Here is a 22,527-nt window from a genome sequence, read left to right on the forward strand (position 1 = left end):
ACCTCCGAGGATGTGGACAGGCTGCTTGAACGAGTGAGACCAACCACCTGTCTCCTTTATCCTTGCTCATCGTGGCTTATAAAAGCTAGCCGGGAAGGGCTGGGAGATGGGCTTCGCGGGGTGGTGAATGCTTCCCTCCGTGAGGGAGCCTTCCCAGACCCGCTGAAAGAGGCGGTTATTAAACCGCTTCTTAAAAAATCATCTTTAGATGCGGCCACGATGGCCAACTATCGCCCAGTCTCAAATCTTCCATTCTTAGGCAAGGTGATTGAGCGAGCGGTTGCTGAAGAACTCCAGGCACGCCTGGAAGAAGCGGACCATTTGGATCCCTTCCAGTCGGGATTCAGGCCTCATCATGGGACTGAAGCTGCCTTGGTCGCACTGGTCGATGATCTCCAGCGGGCTAGGGACAAAGGTAAGAGCTGTTTCCTAGTTCTGCTGGCTCTCAGCGGCATTTGATACCATCGACCATAACATCCTTCTGGACCGTCTTGAGGGGCTGGGAGCTGGAGGCACTGTCATACAGTGGTTCCGCTCCTTCCTCCTGGGCCGTGTTCAGAAAGCGGTGGGGGGGGGATGAGTGTTCAGACCCCTGGGCTCTCACTTGTGGGGTGCCTCAGGGTTCTGTCCCTGGTCCTGAATGGGGTAACTGTGCCCCTGAAGGACTAGGTGCGCAGCCTGGGAGTCATTTTGGACTCACAGCTGTCCATGGAGGCACAGGTCAAATCTGTGTCCAGGGCAGCTGTTTACCAGCTCCATCTGGTACACAGGATGAGACCCTATCTGCCTGCGGACTGCCTCACCAGAGTGGTGCATGCTCTAGTTATCTCCCGCTTGGACTACTGCAATGCACTCTACGTGGGGCTACCTTTGAAGGTGACTCGGAAACTACAACTAATCCAGAATGTGGCAGCTAGACTGGTGACTGGGGGCGACCGACGAGACCATATAACACCAGTCTTCAAAGACCTATATTGGCTCCCAGTACGTTTCTGAGTACAATTCAAAGCGTTGGTGCTGACCTTTAAAGCCCTAAACGGCCTCGGTCCAGTATACCTGAAGGAGCGTCTCCTCCCCCATCATTTTGCCCGGACACTGAGGTCCAGCTCCGAGGGCCTTCTGGCGGTTCCCTCATTGCGAGAACCAGGCAGAGGGCCTTCTCGGTAGTGGCACCCACCCTGTGGAACGCCCTTCCAGCAGATGTCAAAGCGATAAACAACTACCTGACATTCAGAAGACATCTTAAGGCAGCCCTGTTCAGGGAAGTTTTTAACGTGTGATATTTTACTGTATTTTTGGTTTCTATGGAAGCCGCCCAGAGTGGCTGGGCGGGGTATAAATAATAAATTATTATTATTATTATTATTATTATTATTATTATTATTATTATTAAATTCTGATTTCATCCTGTGAATGGTCCTGATACCTGCAGGTATAGGGGGTAATAATAATAATAGTAATAATAATAATAATAGTTTTATAGAGCATTTTTAACAATTTTATTGTTTTACTGTCTTGCTGTAAACCGCCTTGTGTGTAGTTTTTTAAACAAAATATCTTTATTGAAAGTTCAAAAAGTACATAATTATATGTGCACTAAACATGGTGAGATGTAAATAAAAGAGAGAGAGAAAAGGAAACAGAACTCATGTAGAAGGAAAAATAAAGGAGACCCCAAAATTGTTTATTTTACGAGGTTGTAATTGTAGTTCACCAGATCTTAACCTATTACAGTATTTGAAAGAATGGATTCCGAATAACACTGAATTTGTCCATGGCAAGTCTGTGTTTATATGCAAGTTGTTCAAGTTTGTATAAGTCTTCTATCCAATCGTAGAAGGGAGCCGCATTTTTCTTTTTCCAATTCATCAGCATCAGTCTTTTTGCTGTGGTAAACTGCCTTGTGCGTCGTAATATAGAAAAGGTAAAGGGAGCCCTGACCATTAGGTCCAGTCGTGACCGACTCTGGGGTTGCAGTGCTCATCTCGCTTTATTGGCCGAGGGAGCCGGTGTACAGCTTCCAGGTCATGTGGCCAGCATGACTAAGCCGCTTCTGGCGAACCAGAGCAGCGCACGAAAACGCCGTTTACCTTCTCGCCGGAGCGGTACCTATTTATCTACTTGCACTTTGACGTGCTTTCGACCTGCTAGGTTGGCAGGAGCAGGGACAGAGCAACGGGAGCTCACCCCGTCGCGGGGATTTGAACGGCCGACCTTCTGATCAGCAAGTCCTAGGCTCTGTGGTTTAGACCACAGTGCCACCCGCGTCTTTGCTGTGGCAAACCAACTTGTGCGTAGTAATATAGAAAAGCAGTACACTACAGTGGTACCTCGGGTTAAGTACTTAATTCATTCCGGAGGTCCGTACTTAATCTGAAACTGTTCTTAACCTGAAGCACCACTTTAGCTAATGGGGCCTCCTGCTGCCGCCGCACCACCGGAGCACAATTTCTGTTCTCATCCTGAAGCAAAGTTCTTAATCTGAAGCACAATTTCTTGGTTGGCGGAGTCTGTAACCTGAAGCGTATGTAACCCGAGGTACCACTGTAATCAAAAGTGGAATGCCATGCAACTGAGATGGCTTCTGGCCACAGTGGCTCGGTTCGGAGGCAGGAGTCCTTGAAATACCAGCTTCTTGGAGGGGAGAGCATTGCTGCTTTCTCACTCAGGTCCCACTTGCCCGATTCCCATCAGGGCATCTGTTTGGCCAGAACAAGATGCTGGGTTAGATGCCTCTGGCCTGATCCTGCAGGGCCTTTCCTGATCTCTCAGGGGTGATGCCATTTCTGCAAAGCATGCGCCAGGGCTGCTTTCTCTTTCCTGTATCTTTGTAGTATCTTGCAGTGGTTTGTTGTTGTTGTTGTTTGAGGGCACGACAATCCCTCCTTTTCAGTTTCCAGGATCTTTCATCCCTGGCACCGCGAAAACCTTTTGACGCTCACCATACGGCAGGATATTGCTGTGCTGGGCTCAGGAATGACGGCAGAAGCCGAAAGCAGTTCCCTGGAGGGGGGAGGCATTCCAGAAACAGCCACCCACTCGGTGCCAGAAACGGCTCAAAGCGCCCACGGCCAGGCGAGGGCTTCCAGCACCCAAGAGCTGTCTTTTCTCATCCCACCCACCCACCTCGGGCTGCCAAGCGTCTTGCTGGTGAGACGCAGTCGGTTCGGGGGAAATCAAAAGGTTGGAGCCGCTTATTAAAAACTGGGTTCCAGGAAGGAGTGACAGCTCAGCGAAAAGGTCAATTCCCCGGAAGGGGGAGAACAAATAATCCAAGGATAGGAGCAGTGCCGGATTGACGTATAAACTAAACAAGCTATGAAGGGATGCGGGTGGCGCTGTGGGTTAAACCACAGAGCCTAGGGCTAGCCGATCAAAAGGCCAGCAGTTCGAATCCCCGCGACGGGGTGAGCTCCCGTTGCTCGGTCCCTGCTCCTGCCAACCTAGCAGTTTGAAAGCACGTCAAAGTGCAAGTAGATAAATAGGTACCACTCCGGCGGGAAGGTAAATTGTGTTTCCGTGCACTGCTCTGGTTTGCCAGAAGCGGCTTAGTCCTGCTGGCCACACATGACCCAGAAGCTGTACGCCGGCTCCCTCGGTCAGTAAAGCGAGATGAGCGTCGCAACCCCAGAGTCGGCCACGACTGGACCTAACGGTCAGGGGTCCTTTTACAGGGAATTGCGGGCGGGTGGCCATTGCCCAGTTTTTTTAAAACCTCTGCGCATTTATGTTTCACAGGGTGCGAAAGAAGGGCTTTGCACCTTTATACAATATGCACGTGTGCTTGGGCCCAGGGTCTTTCGCCTCACCATCCCCACTACTGACTCCCTGTTGCTACTCAGCTTCCAAAAAATAAAATAAAAAAGCATCCCCAGATTCATTTTTAAAAATCTGGTAACCATACCATGAATGCAATGAAGGAATAAATAAACCCTGCAGTGAAAGGGGATGATGCAGAAAGGGAGCTGTTCCTGTCTCGGTTTTCCCTGGAAGCAGAGGAAAAATCCACTTGGCAACCTTCTCTAACCCACCCCCTGCCCCAGGCCCTGTGTTCCGTTTTTTTATTTGCAGGTGCAATGTTGCATAATGGACCCCTTCCTTGCTCTGCCAGGCTGCACTGTAGATGGTCAGCATATTGGGATAAGCCAGCAGGAGAACACTTCAGTCTCCCAGGACATTCAATACAGGATCTCAAAGCAGTGGCCTTACTACAAAAGAATTTCAGAAATAGACTTGAAAGAAAAGTTGCTGATTTGGGAAATGATATACAATGAACTGGACACGGGTGGCGCTGTGGGTTAAACCACAGAGCCTAGGACTTGCCGATCAGAAGGTCAGCGGTTCGAATCCCCGCGACGGGGTGAGCTCCCATTGCTCGGTCCCTGCTCCTGCCAACCTAGCATTTCGAAAGCACGTCCAAGTGCAAGTAGATAAATAGGTACCGCTCTGGCGGGAAAGTAAACGGTGTTTCCGTGCGCTGCTCTGGTTTGCCAAAAGCGGCTTAGTCATGCTGGCCACATGACCGGGAAGCTGTACGCCGGCTCCCTTGGCCAGTAAAGCGAGATGAGCGCCGCAACCCCAGAGTCGGCCACGACTGGACCTAATGGTCAGGGGTCCCTTTACCTTTACCTTTATACAATGAACTGGCCTCCACAGTCATTTATGGACTCCCCAAATGTGTTTATGGAAGACAATCTTAGCAGGCGAAGAATGATCGCCAAAGAGAGAAGAAAGAGACCTGTTCAGGCACCTTTCGGCACCTGAAAGCCTGGCCAATTAAACCATGCGGAAAACCCGCAATGAGGTGGCCCGTTTTACGAAGAAAAAGTTTGCATAATGATTAGCAACATGACCTGTGATGTCAATACTGCTGGCGATGACTCACCATTGTTCAGAAAAGTAAATTTGGGAACATGAGAACAGCAGGGAACGTTCTTTCATAGGTGGCGGACTTGGAAAAGGGTAAAAGGGTATTGTGAAATGATCCATAATGAATTGGAAAAAAAATGTTTAAAAGTACTTTCCCCACCAAAACCAGAGTCCTTTCTGCTGGGGGTAATTCAGACTGAAATTCCCAGGTGTCAAATAAGGTTGTTTATGTATGGCACTACCACGGACTGTGTTTTGTTATCCCAAAAAAGGAAAATGAGTGAGGTCCTAACCAAAGAAGAAAGGCAACTTAAGCTGACAGAATATTCACAGCTCGCAGACTTAGCATATCGAATAAGAGACTGAGAAGAACATATATTTAAGAGAGATTGGAAAACATTTATTGAATATATGGGAAATAATTGTGTATGGCTGAAAACGCTGGCAGCATTAGGAAAAATTCAACAGGGTAATCAAGTTTTAATTTGATGCAATAACGGAATACTTAAAGGTATAGTTTCTGTAAAATATTCAGGGATTTATGATATGTAAAATGAACCATGGAAAGAGAAGAAGGGAAGTCACTGATATCTTAAGGATGTAAAATGAGTATTTGAAATTGTAAAACAGAAAACTTAATAAAACTATATACAACAACAACATGAGACGAGCCTGCTGGATCAGGCCAGTGAGCCATCTAGTCCAGCATCCTGTTCTCACAGTGGCCAACCAGAGGCCCGTAGGAAACCCACAAGCAGGATTCGAACACAAGAGCAACTCTCCCCTTCCGTGGTTCCCAACAACTGGTACCTGGAAGCATTGCTGCCTCCAACTGTAGAGTCAGAGCTTCTTCTTCTTCTTCTTCTTCTTCTTCTTCTTCTTCTTCTTCTTCTTCTTCTTCTTCTTCTTCGATCCCTTGTAGCCAAGTAAGATTGTCTTCCATAAACATGGTTTTAACAGTGAGTCCATAAGTGACTGTGGAGGCCAATTCTGGATCCACACGTCCTTCCACAGTGGGGACATAGGTTACCAGGTGGGAGTTGATCACAGTGAGGGTTTGCCAAGCCTGCCTTCCTCTTAGCACATTTCTCCCTTGCGTCCTGAGTTCGAGCGTCTTCAAAACCCATGACACCTTTGGTCAAGGCTGTTCTCCAACTGGAGCACTCACAGGCCAGTGTTTCCCAGTTGTCGTTATTTATACTACATTTTTTTTAGATTTGCCTTGCGAGAGCCTTTAAACCTCTTTTGTTGACCACCAGCATTACGCTTTCCATTTTAAAGTTCAGAGTAGACTAGTTGCTTTAGAAGACAATAATCAGGCATCCGCACAACATGACCAATCCAACAAAGTTGATGTTGAAGAATCATCACTTCAGCACTGGTGATCTTTGCTTCTTCCAGTACACTGGCATTAGTTCGCCTGTCTTCCCAAGTGATGTGTAGAATTTTTCGGAGACACCGTTGATGGAATCTTTCGAGGAGTTGGAGATGGCGTTTATAAGTGGTCCACGTTTCACAAGCGTACAGTAAGGTTGGTAGTACAATAGCTTTGTAGCCCTCTTCTCCTCCAAGAATTTGTCTAAGCCTCTTTTAAAAGCCATCTAGGTTGGCGGCTGTCTCTGCTGCTTCCTGTGGAAGAGAGTTCCATTGTTTAACTACGCTCTGCATGATGAAGTGGAAATTAAATGCCATCAGGGCCTTTCCTGCTGAAATCCCGTAACATTTTGTATAGGCAACATTCTTTCTTTCTTTCTTTTTTGCACTTAATTTATTTATTATTAATGTTGCAATACATATATGAAATCTTTACATATTGATACATATACATTATATTCGTAAATTCACATTTTCACATTTCATTATGTACCAACATTTATCCATTTCTTATTTCTTGCCCTGTGTCTTCCCTCCACCCGTACGTGATTTCCTTGTTATTATTTTGTAACTTTATTATTGAGATTGTAATTTTGTATCTTAATAATTAAACATTCAGTCTTATATATCTGCTTAGCTTAGTTTAGCTTAACTTAACTTTGTGAAATCAGTCTATACATATCAATACATATCTATACATATCAATAAACTTGTTGGAGCATCTTTTGGCCATGTATTCATCCACACATTTCCATTCCTGTTTGAGATTCTGATTGGATTGCATTCTAACTGTTGCCGTCATTTTTGCTAATTCAATCATTTCAAAAAAATTATTTTGCCAATCTTTCAATGTTGGTACTTCTTCTGATTTCCAATTTTTTTCAATCACTAACCTTGCAGCAGCTGTTGCATATACAAATATTCCCTTCATTTCTTTTGGGGTGTCATTTGTTATAATTCCTAAAGGGAATGATTCCGGCTTCTTACCTATCGCTGCTTTAAACATTTTTTTCAGTTCCTCATGTATATTTCCCCAAAATTTCTTACTTTTATCACATCCCCACCATACATGATATAAGGATTCCTCTGATACCTTACATCTCCAACACAGATTCAATGTTAGTTTATAAATTTTAGCCAGTTTTACAGGGGTTAAGTACCAACATTAGCCAACATTCATACCTAGAACTTGGCTCCGATGATGATGGCGATTGCCAAAACCCTGAGAAACATGCCGTAACTTAAAAGCATAGAACAAAACCGCTTTTGAAGTCTGGTTCTGGCAAAATTTGGAGATTGTGCCTGCTGTGCCAGCTTTTGTAAGGATACTAAATTTGATTGAATTGTGTGTTTTTCAAACGTTCTGTGCCTAATGGCAGTTCCTGGTACCTGTAGGGGCCGTGGCGGGGGGGGGGGGGCATTGAAAACCTTGCCTGGCGTTCTTCTTTTCTTTTGCAAAGGTGCCACCCCCATCCTCGACATTTACTGGCAAAACCATCAGAGAGGATGCCAGACTCACAGGTGCAAGCAGATCAATAGAGACTCCTGGTTGGTGTTTTTTGATCACACAATTCACCATGGGCAAAAAAGAAAAAAGGGGGAGGGAGAAAAGGAAATCGCAGGGAGGGTGAGTAATGACTGCAGAACTGGAAGCGACTCCAAAGGAGAGGTTCAAGGGCCTTCACAAAGCAAGGCTGTTGTTTGGCTGGCAAATCTGGCTCCAAATTCCTCCTGGCAGCAAATCAGATACAGAGGAGATATCTGGGGCAGGTGTTATAGCTCTGCTTTACGGAAGACACTCCTCTGTTTGAAGGGCTGTTGGAGGCAATCCTCATTTGAAAGCAGCATTAACACATTAGCTTAAGTAAAGGTAAAGGTACCCCTGCCCGTACGGGCCAGTCTTGACAGACTCTAGGGTTGTGCGCCCATCTCACTCAAGAGGCCGGGGGCCAGTGCTGTCTGGAGACACTTCCAGGTCACGTGGCCAGTGTGACATCGCTGCTCTGGTGAGCCAGAGCCGCACATGGAAACGCCATTTACCTTCCCGCTAGTAAGCGGTCCCTATTTATCTACTTGCACCCGGGGGTGCTTTTGAACTGCTAGGTTGGCAGGCGCTGGGACCGAACAACGGGAGCGCACCCCGCTGCGGGGATTTGAACCGCCAACCTTTCGATCGGCAAGCCCTAGGCGCTGAGGCTTTTACCCACAGTGCCACCCGCGTCCTTTAACACATTAGCTTAGGGCCCTCGTATTTACCGGACCACCTCTCCTGGTCCACCCTGCAGAGGACCTTAAGGTCCATGAATAACCATAGTTTAGAGGTCCCGGGCGTTAAGGAAGTCAGACTATCCTCCACCAGGGCCAGGGCCTTTTCAGTGATGGCTCCAACCTGGTGGAATGCTCTGCCCCATGAGACCAGGGCCCTGCAGGATTTAACCTCCTTCTGCAGGGCCTGTAAGACAGAGCTATTCCACCTGGCTTTCAATTTGAATTCAGCCTGATCTTTTATTCCCCTTCCTTCCCTCCCCCTCCCCTTTTTATGAAGATTACCCACTCTGGGATCCCACAGCTAATTCTCCCCTGGTCTCCTCGCTGGCCCAAGTAGGACTAATTTAGTCAGCTAGCTCTGGTGACCATCTAATGTTTATTGGATGGATTCCCCGCCCCCATTGATTTTTGAATTCTGAATTTATTGTTATTCGTATTTCATACTGTATTTCATGCTGTTAAGTGTTTTAAATTTGTTGTTTTAATTAAGTGTTTGTTGTTTAAATTAAGTGTTTTAAATTTGTTGTTAGCCGCCATGAGCCCTGTTTTCTGAACCAGGAAGGACGGGGTATAAATAAAAAATTATTTATTATTATTATTTATTAACATGCAGTTGCTGACCAGATTACCCCAAGGGGAAGCCAACAAGCAGGATTCAAACTGCGGAGGCGGATCATAGCCAAGACGATAAGTCTGCTCACCTCCCTTGGTGCGGGGGGCGTTGTGGGACGGAGTAGGTTTCACTGGGGCCCCGACGGTGGAATACAAACTGCAGTGCCCTTCCTGATCAGGAACTGGATCCTAGCCTGCACCCTGCATTGGAGAATGCTTGGGAACGTACTGGGAGCCCTTGTAGGTCTTTCAGGACGGGTGTTATGTGGTCTTGGCAGCCGCCCCCAGTCACCAGTCTAGCTGCCGCATTCTGGATTAGTTGCAGTTTCCAGGTCACCTTCAAAGGTAGCCCCACGCAGTGGCGTAGCGTGGGTTGTCAGCACCCGGGGCAAGGCAATTAATTTGCGCCCCCGCTCTCCGCAACGCACGCCTGGCACCCCCACCCCACAGTGGGCAGTGACCCGGCGGCTCGGATCGGATTCGCACAGCCAGCACTGCAGTGAGAGAGAGTGAGTGAGCCAGGCAGGTAGGGGCAGAGAGCTGCAAGTGCGAGCGCGCCCCCCCAGATGTTCCACCTGGTGCGGCCGGCCCCCCCTGCACCCCCCACGCTACGCCACTGGCCCCACGTAGAGCGCATTGCAGTAGTCCAAGTGAGAGATAACCAGAGCATGCACCACTCTGGCGAGACTGTCCGCGAGCAGGTAGGGTCTCAGCCTGCGTACCAGGTGGAGCTGATAAAGAGCTGCCCTGGATACAAAATTGACCTGCGCCTCTATGGACAGCTGCGAGTCCAGAATGACTCCCAGGCTGCGCACCTGGTCCTTCAGGGGCACAGTCACCCCGTTCAGGACCAAGGAGTCCCCCACACCCGCCTACCTTCTGTCCCCCCAAAACCATACAGTGGTACCTCTGGTTGCAAACGGGATCCGTTCCAGAGGCCTGAAAAGAACGCAACCCGTGTCTGCGCATGCGCAGGTCGTGATTCACTGCTTCTGCGCATGCACGTGACATAATTTTGCGTGTCTGCGCATGTGTGAGCGGCGAAACCCAGAAGTAACCCTTTCTGGTACTTTCGGGTCGCTGCAGAACGCAACCTGAAAACACTCAACCTGAAGCAAACATTACATGAGGTATGACTATACTTCTGTCTTGTCAGGATTCAACCTCAATCTGTTAGCCGCCATCCATCCTCCAGTGGCCTCCAGACACTCACAAAGGACCCTCACCGCCTTCGCTGGTTCTGATTTAAAAGAGAGGTTGAAAACATGGAGGGGGGGGGGGAGAGATGCTGACTCCTTTTACCTGAGAGTTATTGATTTTCTTCCAGAGGAAATTGGGTGGAGCAGCGAAAGCAACCCAGCCTGTGTTGCCTCCCTCCCTTTGGGCCTTGCTAGCAGGGTGGCAACATTCACCAGTCATGTTCCTTCTCCCCTGATCGATATGTTTGCTTCTGTGCTTTTATGTTCTTGCTGGGGCAGGGAACAAGCCCTGAGAGGCATATGCAAACCCAGCGCGTGATTCTCCTCTTGGATCTTCCCAAGAGGACTCCGCATGATAAGACGGTTGTTCGCACCTCTGGGGGCGCAGCTGGCTGTGGCTGGCCCTGTGCCTGCTTCGAACTATAAAGCACTGGAACCTAGAAAGAGGAGAGAAACAAATTATTATCTATCATTTCACGCGGTGCCTCCCGCCATGGTTTTTGATCGTGGGCTTTCAACATTACATAACATTGCACCTTTGATATTAAATGAGCTCTGCTGCAAAATAGCAAAACGCCTTTCTAAGGTTGGAGCCGATTTATTTGGTGGAGCACTGAACTGCCGTTATATAGTTCCTTTTGGGGCCGACCAGAAGAAGGTAAAAAAGTAAATGACCCCTGAACGGTTAAGTCCAGTCAAAGGCGACTATGGGGTTGTGGTGCTCATCTCGCTTTCAGGCCGAGGAAGCCGGTGTTTGTCCACAGACGGCTTTCCAGGTTGTGTGGCCAGCAGGACTAAACCGCTTCTGGCGCAACGGGACACCGTGACGGAAACCCAGAGCGCATGGAAACACCATTTACCTTCCCACCACAGTGGTACCTATTTATCTACTTGTGCTGGTGTGCTTTCAAACTGCTAGGCCGTCAGGAGCTGGGACAAAGCAAAAGGAGCTTTGTCTTTCTGTTATAGTGCAGAACATCAAGAACTTTAAAGCCCTAAACAGCCTTGGCCCAGTATACCTGAAGGAGCGTCTCCATCCCCATCGTTCAGTCAAGACACTGAGGTCCAGCTCCGAGGGCCTCCTGGCGGTTCCCTCCCTGTGAGAAGTGAAGTTTCAGGGAACTAGGCAGAGGACCTTCTTGGTGGTGGCACCCTCCCTGTGGAACGCCCTCATCATTAGATGTCAATAAACAACTACCTGACTTTTAGAAAACATCTGTTTAGGGAAGTTTTTAATGTTTGTTGCTTTATCGTGTTTTTAATATTCTGTTGGGAGCTGCCCAGAGTGGCTGGGGAGGCCCAGCCAGATGGGCGGGGTAAGGGTAAAGGTAAAGGGACCCCTGACCATTAGGTCCAGTCATGACCGACTCTGGGGTTGTGGCACTCATTTTGCTTTACTGGCCGAGGGAGCCGGCGTACAGCTTCTGGGTCATGTGGCCAGCATGACTAAGCCACTTCTGGCGAACCAGAGCAGGGCACGGAAACGCCATTTACCTTCCCGCTGGAGTGGTACCTATTTATCTACTTGCACCTTGACGTGCTTTCGAACTGCTAGGTTGGCAGGAGCAGGGACCGAGCAACGGGAGCTCACCCTGTCGTGGGGATTTGAACCGCCGACCTTCTGATCGGCAAGTCGTAGGCTCTGTGGTTTAACCCACAGCACCACCTGCGTCCCAAATTATTATTATTATTATTATTAGAGTTGAGCTTCTTAGCTGCGTTTCTGCTACCCTAAGTGCAACAATCCTTTCGTCAGAGGGGAGTCATTTCAATGGTATCTCATTTCCACCCCTCCTGCAAAGTGTGCCCTGATCCAAATTGACAGGTCAACATGCCAAGGGTGGTGCTGCTAACCCAAACCCTTTTATGGGAGGGGAGGCAGGTCGGTCCATGATTAATGGGCCCACATAGGTGGCGTGTCCTTCGCTGGCCTTGCCTCAGCGTCCGCTGCCAAAGGAACGTCAGCCAAAGAGGAGCAGTTTTCCTGCTGAAAAGCATTTCAAGGTAATGGCAACAGGATTCGGAAAAATGGAAAGCAGATCACAGACACCAAAGTCTAGGCAGGAGAGTTGCTGGGGCACCAGCAATGACAATGTGCTTTTTTATTTTTTATTTTTTTTGCTGCAGCAGGGGGTGGAATCGAGCGGAAATTAGAGGCAGGAAGAATTTGGAGAGCAGGGAGATGTAGAAATGAAGATCTGGGAGGAGATAAAGAGAAGCCTGGCCATAAATGGGAAAGGCAGGGAAGGAGATGTCAGTTCAGGGAAAGAGATATTGCTGGGGATTGTGGGGGGCAAGATTTGGGCATTTGGGGGTCATCCAGACTGGATGACATTTGCTTTCAGCTGTGCTCCGCATGCCTTCCTTCCATCTTGAAACAGGAGAGTTAAGCGGGGACTTTTCTTCTGGCTTCAGGGCCACCTCCCCGCCTAAGCAAAGTATTGTTATAAGAAAAATACTGCTCCTTTTCCCTTATGGGGTATCCAAGAGCCCGTATAGAGTCCTTAGGTGGGTTCCCTGTCGGAAGGAGAAAACGTCAGAGGCCGACCAGAGAATACTGAGAAGCAAAGCGGCTACAGTGGTGTCTCAGGTTACATACGCTTCAGATTACAGATTCCGCTAACCCAGAAATAGTACCTCGGGTTAAGAACTTTGCTTCAGGATGAGAACAGAAATCACACGGCGGCAGCGGGAGGCCCCATTAGTTAAAGTGGTGCTTCAGGTTAAGAACAGTTTCAGGTTAAGAACGGACCTCCAGAACGAATTAAGTACTTAACCCGAGGTAACACTTTATATCGGGTTAAGTACTTAATTCGTTCCGAAGGTACTTAACCTGAGTACTTAACCCGAGGTAACACTTTATATAAGGGACGCGGGTGGCGCTGTGGGTAAAAGCCTTTGATAACATCTCATGGAGGTTCATGAAGAAAAATTTGGAAGGGATGGGAGTGGGACGGGGGGTTGAAAATGGTATAGAGGCAATTTATTCAGAACAAAAGGCTAAATTGATAGTTAACAATGTGGTGACAGAAGAGTTCAAAATTGAAAAAGGAACACGGCAAGGTTGCCCTATCTCCCCTTTGCTGTTTATCTCGGTCCTGGAAGTGCTTTTGAAGTACTGTCTATATCTATCTATATCTATCTATATCTATCTATCATCTATCTATCTATCTATCTATCTATCTATCTATCATCTATCATCTATCTATCTATCTATCTATCTATCTATCTATCTATCTATCTATCTATCTATCATCTATCTATCTATCTCTATTTATTTAAAATTATTAAACCATTTCAACATACCAAATTATCAAACCATATAACCACATACATTATTTGGTGAACTTCCAGCTGCTTTGACTATAATCCCATCATTCCCAGCCAGCACAGTCAAATGCATCTGGCCGTGGCAGACCCTGAAACTTCAACTGCCATGGGGGCCCCTTCGCAACCAGCAACATTGGGTACCAGCAATATTGTCTTCAGTGGAGTTGTTCCACGACAGATTGCCACCCCCTTTACAACTGCTGTTCTGCAGCCCCGTTTAGGGAAGTTTCTAATGTTTGATGTTTTATCGAGATTTTTAACACTCGATTGGAAGCCGCCCAGAGTGTCTGGGGAAACCCAGCCAGATGGGCGGGTTATATTTAAATAATAATAATAATTATTATTATTATTACCGTTGCACGAGAAGCAATGTCTGCAAAAGGCGGAGGTTTCTACATCTTCCCGAAGCATCTCCCCGCCATCCCTCCAGACGATATTGCAAGTGGCGCTATCCCACATCCCAGCCTGCCAAAAGCCAGTCTGCAGTCTGTAATCCCTGCCCACCGGGCAAGCTTAGTGCTCATCTGGCTGGTTTGCCAATTCTCTCTTGTTTGGGGGTTTCCCCACCACCCACTCCATTTTGTTTCTGCACCGACTGTCGATCCGAGCTGCATTATAATATTGGATTTCTCCTCCATTAATTTCCATGGGCAGCTCCATTGATTTCCATCCCTGAAGTCATAAAGGTAAAGGTGAAGGGACCCCTGACCGTTAGGTCCAGTCGCGGACAACTCTGGGGTTGTGGCGCTCATCTCGCTTTACTGACCGAGGGAGCCGGCGTACAGCTTCCAGGTCATGTGACGAGCGTGACTAAGCCACTTCTGGCGAAACCAGAGCAGCGCACGGAAACGCCGTTTACCTTCCCGCCACAGTGACACCTATTTATCTACTTGCATTGCATGCTTTTGAACTGCTAGGTTGGCAGGAGCAGGGACCGAACAATGGGAGCTCACCCCGTCACGGGGATTCGAACCTTCTGATCGGCAAGCCCTAGGCTCTGTGGTTTAACCCACAGCGCCACCCGTGTCCCTATCCCTGAAGTCATAAATGGGTCTAAAAAAGGATGGGACGTAGGTGGCGCTGTGGTCTAAACCACTCAGCCTCTTGGGCTTGCCATTTGGAAGGTCAACTGCTCAAATCCCCACAACAGAGTGAGCTCTCCTTGTTCTGTCCCAGCTCCTGCCAACCTAGCAGTTTGAAAGCACACCAGTGCAAGTAGATAAATAGGTACTGCTGTGACAGGAAGGTAAACAGCGTTTCCATGCACTCCGGCTTCCATCACAGTCCTCCGTGAGCCAGTAGTGGTTTAGTCCTGCTGGCCACATGACCCGGAAAGCTGTCTGTGGACAAACGCCAGCTCCCTCGGCCTGAAAGCGAGATGAGCGCCGCAACCCCACAGTCGCCTTTGACTGGACTTAACTGTCCAGGAGTCCTTTACCCTTATCGTACCCTGACATACTTGACAGGTGTGGTGGCAACTTGATGTTGTGGATGTGGGAGTCAGGATGATGCCCTGCATCCCTCCCCAATTCTTGAGGTTGTGGAATCTAGGAGAGGTTTCTTTTACTGAGCTGGTCTGACAAGTGAGAAGTCAATGACCTCAGCTGGCCACCTGCATGTCCTCATCAGCATCCCAGAAAGATGAGCCAGGTTGGGAGAGATACAGCTAAGAGAGGGTGGGCTAATGGGTGGGCTTTTCCTCCAGCCCCCTCACCTATCTGCTGGGTAGCAGAACAAGAGCGAGAGAGTTGTGTAAGAGCCGAGTTGAAGGAAGGATGGGAGCTGGAGACACAGAGTCCTGCTTGTCTGTGCTGGACCCAAAACTGCGACTAATGGAGAAGCACAACCTGTTTTAGTGCTGACACTGTGAGCCTCTCCATCTTATGCTCAGGCTGCTTATACCAGAGGTAGGCAACCTAAGGCCCGTGGGCCGGATGCGGCCCAATCGCCTTCTAAATCCGTCCTGCGAACGATCCGGGAATCTGTTTTTACCTGAGCAGAATGTGTGCTTTTATTTAAAATGCATCTCTGGGTTATTTGTGGGGCATAGGAATTCGTTCATTTCTCCCCAAAAAAATATAGTCCGGCCCACCACATGGTCTGAGGGACAGTGGACCAGCCCCTGCTGAAAAAGGTTGCTGACCCCTGGTTTATACAGTGGTACCTTGGTTCTCAAATTAAATCGGAACAGATTAAGTTCCAAAACCAAACTCCGTTCCAAAACCAAAGCATTCCAAAACCAAGGCCCATAGAAACTAATGCAAAATGGATTAATCCGTTCCAGACTTTTAAAAACAACCCCTAAAACAGCAATTTAACATGGATTTTACTATCCAACGAGACCATTGATCTATAAAATGAAAGCAATAAACAATGTACTGCCGTCACACAATCAATCAATCAGTAGCTGAACTGGGTTCCACTCAGCCACAAAAACCAAACAAAAAGAGCTGCAAAAACACAAAATAAATAGCAAAAACAGACAGACCTCAACGTAACACTCAAAACGGAAGCGTAACACTCAAAACGGAGCACGTTTGGCTTCTGAAAAAAGTTCGCAAACCGAAACACCTCCTTCCAGGTTTGCAGTGTTTGGGTTCCAAGTTGTTTGAGTACCAAGGTGTTTGAGAACCAAAAAGAGCCATGTGCCGTAAAGGTAGCGCCGTCTCTGCTAACCTTCATTCCATTGATCTGAAAGCTGCCGTTGATGCAATCTCTGTGGTAAAGCAAATAATTTACCGTATTTTTCGCTCCATAAGATGCACCTGACCATCAGACGCACCTAGTTTTTAGAGGGGGAATGCAAGAAAAAAATTTTTTTTAAAGGGAGCGCTGAGCAGAGCCTGTATGCATCCTAGGCTCTGCTCAGCGCTCCCTTTCACGAGCCGCGTGGAGCGTGTGTGCAGCACTTGCAGGTTTTTTCCGCCTGCCTCCTGCCTGCATTCTCTCCATAAGATGCACACACATTTCCCCTTACTTTTTAGGAGGGAAAAAGTGTGTCATAATTAAACAGCGCCTATTTGATATTGAGCGACAGAATAATCTGGTTGCAATAAGGAAGTTTCCCCCATGCTATTATTCTTTCCCACCTAATCATTTTGACACTTTGCCACCCGATTTGCAAAATTTGACAGTTCCAAAATACAGGCGCTCTTTCGCAAGATTGAATATACAGCCTTCGGCCGTACTTGAGGGTCAATTTCAAAAAATTCCACTAGAAAAGCGGTTATGTCCCTTATGGAGGTGGCAGTATTGAGTCAGTGGCTCATGTGCTTCTGGCTTGGACCCATTATAAAGATTTGAGGAGTGGGGTTATTACCCCTCTACTATTGTCCATGCTGGGTTGCTCAACCATTGCAATTGTGTCCTTTCTTTTAGCAGATCAAGATGATCAGGTGACAGCAAAAACGGCAAGGTTTTTAGCGGGGCAATTAGAATAAGATCTATTATTTGATTATTGCTGTAAACCCCCAAAATGTATTTCCTATAGTTAAGTTTTTACCTCTATCTTCGGTACATTTTATTTTATCGCGACGGCTAGTGGCTGATGCACATAAATATTATTCTGCTTCTTCATTTCAAGGAAACTAAACATGCATAAGCACCTGAAATCCCAGAGATCAGGGTGGTGTGGTAAAATATGATTAAGGAAGACATTATTTTTACCCCCCCCCCCCCCCCAGTTTTATATTCTTTAATATACAACCACAGTATAAACAGTATAATGAGAATGATTGGAAGACTTGTTTTGTTAGAAGTCTTTTTTATTTAAGTGTTTAATTACGTATTAATTAGGAAGATTAAAAAAAATGTACGTAAATTTGCTTTTTCTTCTTTCTTTTTTCTCTATTTTCTTCTTTCCTTTTTTCTTAATTGTTTTTCTTTGATTTTCTTTTTGTAGTATGAGTTTGTAAATTCTTTGTATAAGTGTGTAATTTAAATTAATAAAGATTATTATTAAAAAAAGGAAGACATTATATATATAAAATAGCAAGAGGAGAATGCTTGGCTTCAGAAACCAGTTTATTCCGATCTATGAGACAGAGATACGCATCTCCAAATAAATAGATTTCTCCCCAAACACCCCCAATCAAAACAGGCATAAATACATTTATCAGATTGTGAACCTTTCCCCCCAAAAAAGGGAAAGGGGCGAGTGCAAGTCCCTTTGCACGCTCTCCTCTTGTGACAAATGGACCACATTTGGTTCTTGGGAAGATGCATCTTTCGGCTGATCTGAGTGCAGCGAAGAACGGTGTGAGATACATTATAAACGTGATATAACCATGTACTAAACCACTACCGTAGTGCACAGTGTAGACAGTCTGCGCGAGACCCGTGGCGCCAAAACCGCCATCATTCCAGGCACAGGCGAGTGATGGGGGAAAGTCTGGTTTTAAACACAGGGACAGCTGGAAGGGTTTTCTAGCAGTCACGAAATTAAAAGATGCCTGCTTCTTGGGAGAAAAGCAATGACAAACCTAGACAGCATCTTAAAAAGCAGAGACATCACCTTGCCAACGAAGGTCCGTATAGTTAAAGCCATAGTTTTCCCGATAGTGATGTATGGAAGTGAGAGCTGGACCATAAAGAAGGCTGATCGCCGAAGAACTGATGCTTTTGAATTATGGTGCTGGAGGAGACTCTTGAGAGTCCCATGGACTGCAAGAAGATCAAACCTCTCCATTCTTAAGGAAATCAGCCCTGAGTGCTCACTGGAAGGACAGATCCTGAAGCTGAGGCTCCAAGACTTTGGCCACCTCATGAGAAGAGAAGACTCCCTGGAAAAGACCCTGATGTTGGGAAAGATGGAGGGCACAAGGAGAAGGGGACGACAGAGGACGAGATGGTTGGACAGTGTTCTCGAAGCTACCAGCATGAGTTTGACGAAACTGCGGGCGGCAGTGGAAGACAGGAGTGCCTGGCGTGCTCTGGTCCATGGGGTCACGAAGAGTCGGATATGACTAAACGACTAAACAACAACAACTCCACGTGGGAAGGGCTGAACCACTTTTGAGAACATGAGAGCCTGCTGGAGCCAGCCAACAGCCCATCTAGTCGAGCATCCTGTTCTCACAGTGGCCAGCCAGAAGCCTGCAAACAGGATTCGAACACAGGAGCCCTCTCCCCTCCTGGCGGCTGGGATTCAGAAGCAGGCTGCCTCTGACTGTGGAAGCAGAATGCAGACATGATGTGTCCCAATTCTTCCACGCAGCTGCCGCGAGCAAGCAGCATTTACCAGCTCTGCCATTTTTTAAAAATATACCGTATTTTTCGCTCTATAAGACGCACCAGACCACAAGACGCACCTAGTTTTTGGAGGAGGAAAACAAGAAAAAATATATTCTGAATCTCAGAAGCCAGAACAGCAAGAGGGATCTCTGCGCAGCGAAAGCAGCAATCCCTCTTGCTGTTCTGGCTTCTGGGATAGCTGCGCAGCCTGCATTCGCTCCACAAGACGCACACACATTTCCCCTTACTTTTTAGGAGGGAAAAAGTGAGTCTTATAGAGCAAAAAATACGGTATATATATACAGTGCATATGCACCTAGGTAGTTTGCACGTGCAGGACAATTGCTGAATCTGAGCCTGGATAGCTCAGTTGGTTGGAGCCTGGTAACTCTAACGCCAAGGTGTCAGGTTCGATCCCTGTACGGGACGACTGAACATTCCCGCATTGCAAGGGGTTGGACTAGACTGCAGCGGTTCTCAACCTGTGGGTCCCCAAATGTTGTTGGACTACAACTCCCATCATCCCTCAGCTAGTGAGGGATGATGGGAGTTGTAGTCCAATAACTTCTGGGGGCCCGCAGGTTGAGAACCGCTGGTCGCTCGCTAGAGGATCCTTGAATTCCCTTCCAGCTGTGAAATTCTACGGTTCTATGGTAAAAAGTTAGAGGGTTTCTTTTAAAATCCCTCTAGATCAGTGGTTCCCAAAGTGGGTGGTATCACTGGGTGGGATTGCGCAGTGGTGGAGGAAACCTCTCGGGCACCTGGGGCGGGGCAAACCGCCCGTAGGGGCGGGGCGGGGTGCACGGCGCGGCACCCATATGGGCTAGGAACCGGCCGCACTGCATGGTGCCCATAGGGTCAGGCAGAGGCGGAGCTAGTGGCATCGGCGTGCATCCCAGGGGGGTGCACCAGCGTCGGCGTGCGTCCTGGGGGTACACTGCCTGCGGCGATGTTACCCCCCTCAGGGATGGCACCTGGCGCAGACTGCCCCCCCCAAGCCCTCACCTTGCTCCGCCTCTGGATTATGGAGAGGGTGCTAAGAGGCAAGGGAGTGGGGCTTCTGGAAGAGTAAATGGCCACCATCAGACTTTGAAAAACAGGTATCAGTGGGTCAAAGTCATCCATTTTGCTCATTTGGATATGCGGAAGATATTAAAAATAAATTGAAGGGACCGCAGAAAGAGGGGGAAGGAAGTCAGGTTTTAAAATGTCGAACTGATTGAAAAATGAGTGAAATGTATATACCTGAAAAATATACAGTGGTACCTCAGGTTACAGACGCTTCAGGTTACAGACTCCGCTAACCCAGAAATAGTACTTCGGGTTAAGAAATTTGCTTCAGGATGAGAACAGAAATCGTGCTCTGGCGGCTCGGTGGCAGCAGGAGGCCCCATTAGCTAAAGTGGTGCTTCAGGTTAAGAACAGTTTCAGGTTAAGAACGGACCTCCAGAACGAATTAAGTTCTTAACCCGAGGTACCACTGTGTGTGTGTGTGTGTGTGTGTGTGTATAGTTCATCCATTTTGCTGATTTTTTGGGGGGGGAGGGTTGGCGGCAGCGGGAAGGGGATTATTGTTTTGCTTTGCTATGTATTTGCTATTTTTATCTTGCGTTTTTATGCTGTGAACCGCCCTGAGATCTATGGATGAAGGGTGGTATACAAATTTAATAAATAAAAAGAATAAACTAAGTAGTTTCAATTGACTTTAGAATAAATGTGCAATTGCTGCTGTTTTGAATTTTGTTGTGTTATTATCTTCCTTGGTGGGTTGTGCAAACTGCTTTTCTGAAGAACGCTTTTCACAGGGTAAGGTAGCGGGGAAATGGGGATGAGTTTGCGGAATGCCAAGGCGGGGAAATTTTGCCCAACCTCTGTGCCAGACACCCAAACAAAACAAAAAGCCCTTGACATAAGGTTTACATTCAAAATTCAAAGGAGAGGCAGAAGGAGAGTGGGCTTTTTAAAGCGTAGTTTGTCAAAGTATCCAGGGGAGAGCGTTTGAATTGTGGAAAACCTGTTCCAGTTCCTGAATTCAGATTTCAAATTCCGGCATCGGATGACAAAACTTGCGAGTCTGGAGTTTCATCAATTCTTGGTTGCACCCAAAACCTCGAGCGACACAGAGCGGCTGGGAGGCAAATGAAAAATATTCCGTTTCTGCAACAGAAACCCTCTTCCTATTTGCCCTTTGCTATCCCAGAACAATCGGTGAAACAGCAGAATCAAAGCTCTATTATGACGGTTTCCTACGTGCTCTATAGGAAGCGGCAGCCCCTCAGTCTCCCCTTCCCCTAAAAGGTTAAAGCATCTTTCTTGGTTCTCCCCGCAACCCCACTACCCTTAGCAGGAAGCAGGCGGAAGAGCCACCCATTCACTCTTGCAGCATTTGGAAAGGCTGGTTGCATCGGCAGGATCTAGAGCGTTGAAGTCAAGCAGCCATATTGGTCGTCCTCATTCCCAGGGGTTAATTTGCTGGCATTTTCACAAAGCTGGTTGCAGATTGTCTTTCCTGCTTCTGCAGCGATAGTTTACTCAATAAGGCAACTTTCCCCCATATATATTAATATCAATAGACTCCACCCCCCACCCCCAATTCTTTTACAAGTTCTTGATTTCTCTGTCTGGACTTTCGGAGATCTTCGCTTCTGGGCCTTGCACCAGGAACGTGTTCCAGTAAGCTGAGAGAAGATAGAAGGATATTCATTACTCACTATTCCCATGAAACGTATACCCTATAAGGGCAATAAACTATTTATAGGATATTATCTCTCCCCCATCCCCCATACTAAAAAAAAAAAAAAAATGCTAGCAAAGAGAAAGGATCCTCTGGTACTTTAAATACTAATTTAGTGCAGCGTGACCTTTTGCAAATGAGAATCTCCTTCTGCAGATGAACCGCCTTTTGCGAAATGAATCTATTCCTTCGCAAACCACACGCCCTCTATAAGGAACGCAGGGAGGTGACTTTGGCTAGGTTAAAACATTGAGTCCGCCTAGCTTGGCATTGCCAACACCAGATTTGGGCAGCCTGGCGAAATGCCAGATGCCTTGACTACAACTCCCATCGTTCCCAGCCAGCGTTGTCAATTGCATCTGGCTGTGGTGGACCTAAATTTTGAGGACCATGAAGCTTCAATTGCCATGGGGGCCCCCTTCGCAACGTTGGGTCCCATCAATATCATCTTCAATGGAGTTGTTCCAGAACAGATCGCAACCCCCTTTACAACAACTTTGCTGCTGGCTCTCAGACTCTGAGATTGTTGAAATCTTCACAACAACAAAAATAACTCATTTGAGTTGCATGACTCAAATTGGGTCTACATGCGCCAATTTTTTTAAGCAATGTGTACTCAAGTTGCTTCTGGGGCCGCTCCAGGATTAGTGGCCCAGAAGCTGCAGCTTCATGAGTTTCATAGTAGATCCAGCCCTGACACTTGGCAGGGCAGCTGTAGTGCCAAACAGCTGGAGGGCACCAGGTTGCCAAAGGCTGGACCACGCTGGCAGTGGGTTTCCAAGGTTTCAGCCAAGGGCCTCTCCAAGCCTGCCTCTAGATTCGAGCTGACCAAAGACACTGAGGTCCAGCTCCGAGGGCCTTCTGGTGGTTCCCTCCCTGAGAGAAGTGAGGTTACAGGGAAGCAGGCAG

At 47.5% G+C, this 22,527-nt stretch overlaps 1 protein-coding gene across 1 annotated transcript in view; it reads right to left on the reverse strand.

Moving 5' to 3' along the window:
- Positions 1-19,878: 19,878 nt before the first annotated feature.
- The window catches only part of CHRDL2 (chordin like 2), a 49,081-nt gene continuing 46,432 nt past the window's right edge, over positions 19,879-22,527 (reverse strand). Inside the window, exon 11 of the mRNA XM_028725582.2 lies at positions 19,879-21,562. Coding sequence (XP_028581415.2) covers positions 21,483-21,562 — 80 coding nt within the window. The 3' untranslated portion in view covers positions 19,879-21,482. The remainder of the gene's footprint in view (positions 21,563-22,527) is intronic.

This window comes from Podarcis muralis, chromosome 4 (assembly GCF_964188315.1).
Source record: "Podarcis muralis chromosome 4, rPodMur119.hap1.1, whole genome shotgun sequence".
Taxonomy (NCBI): domain Eukaryota; kingdom Metazoa; phylum Chordata; class Lepidosauria; order Squamata; family Lacertidae; genus Podarcis; species Podarcis muralis.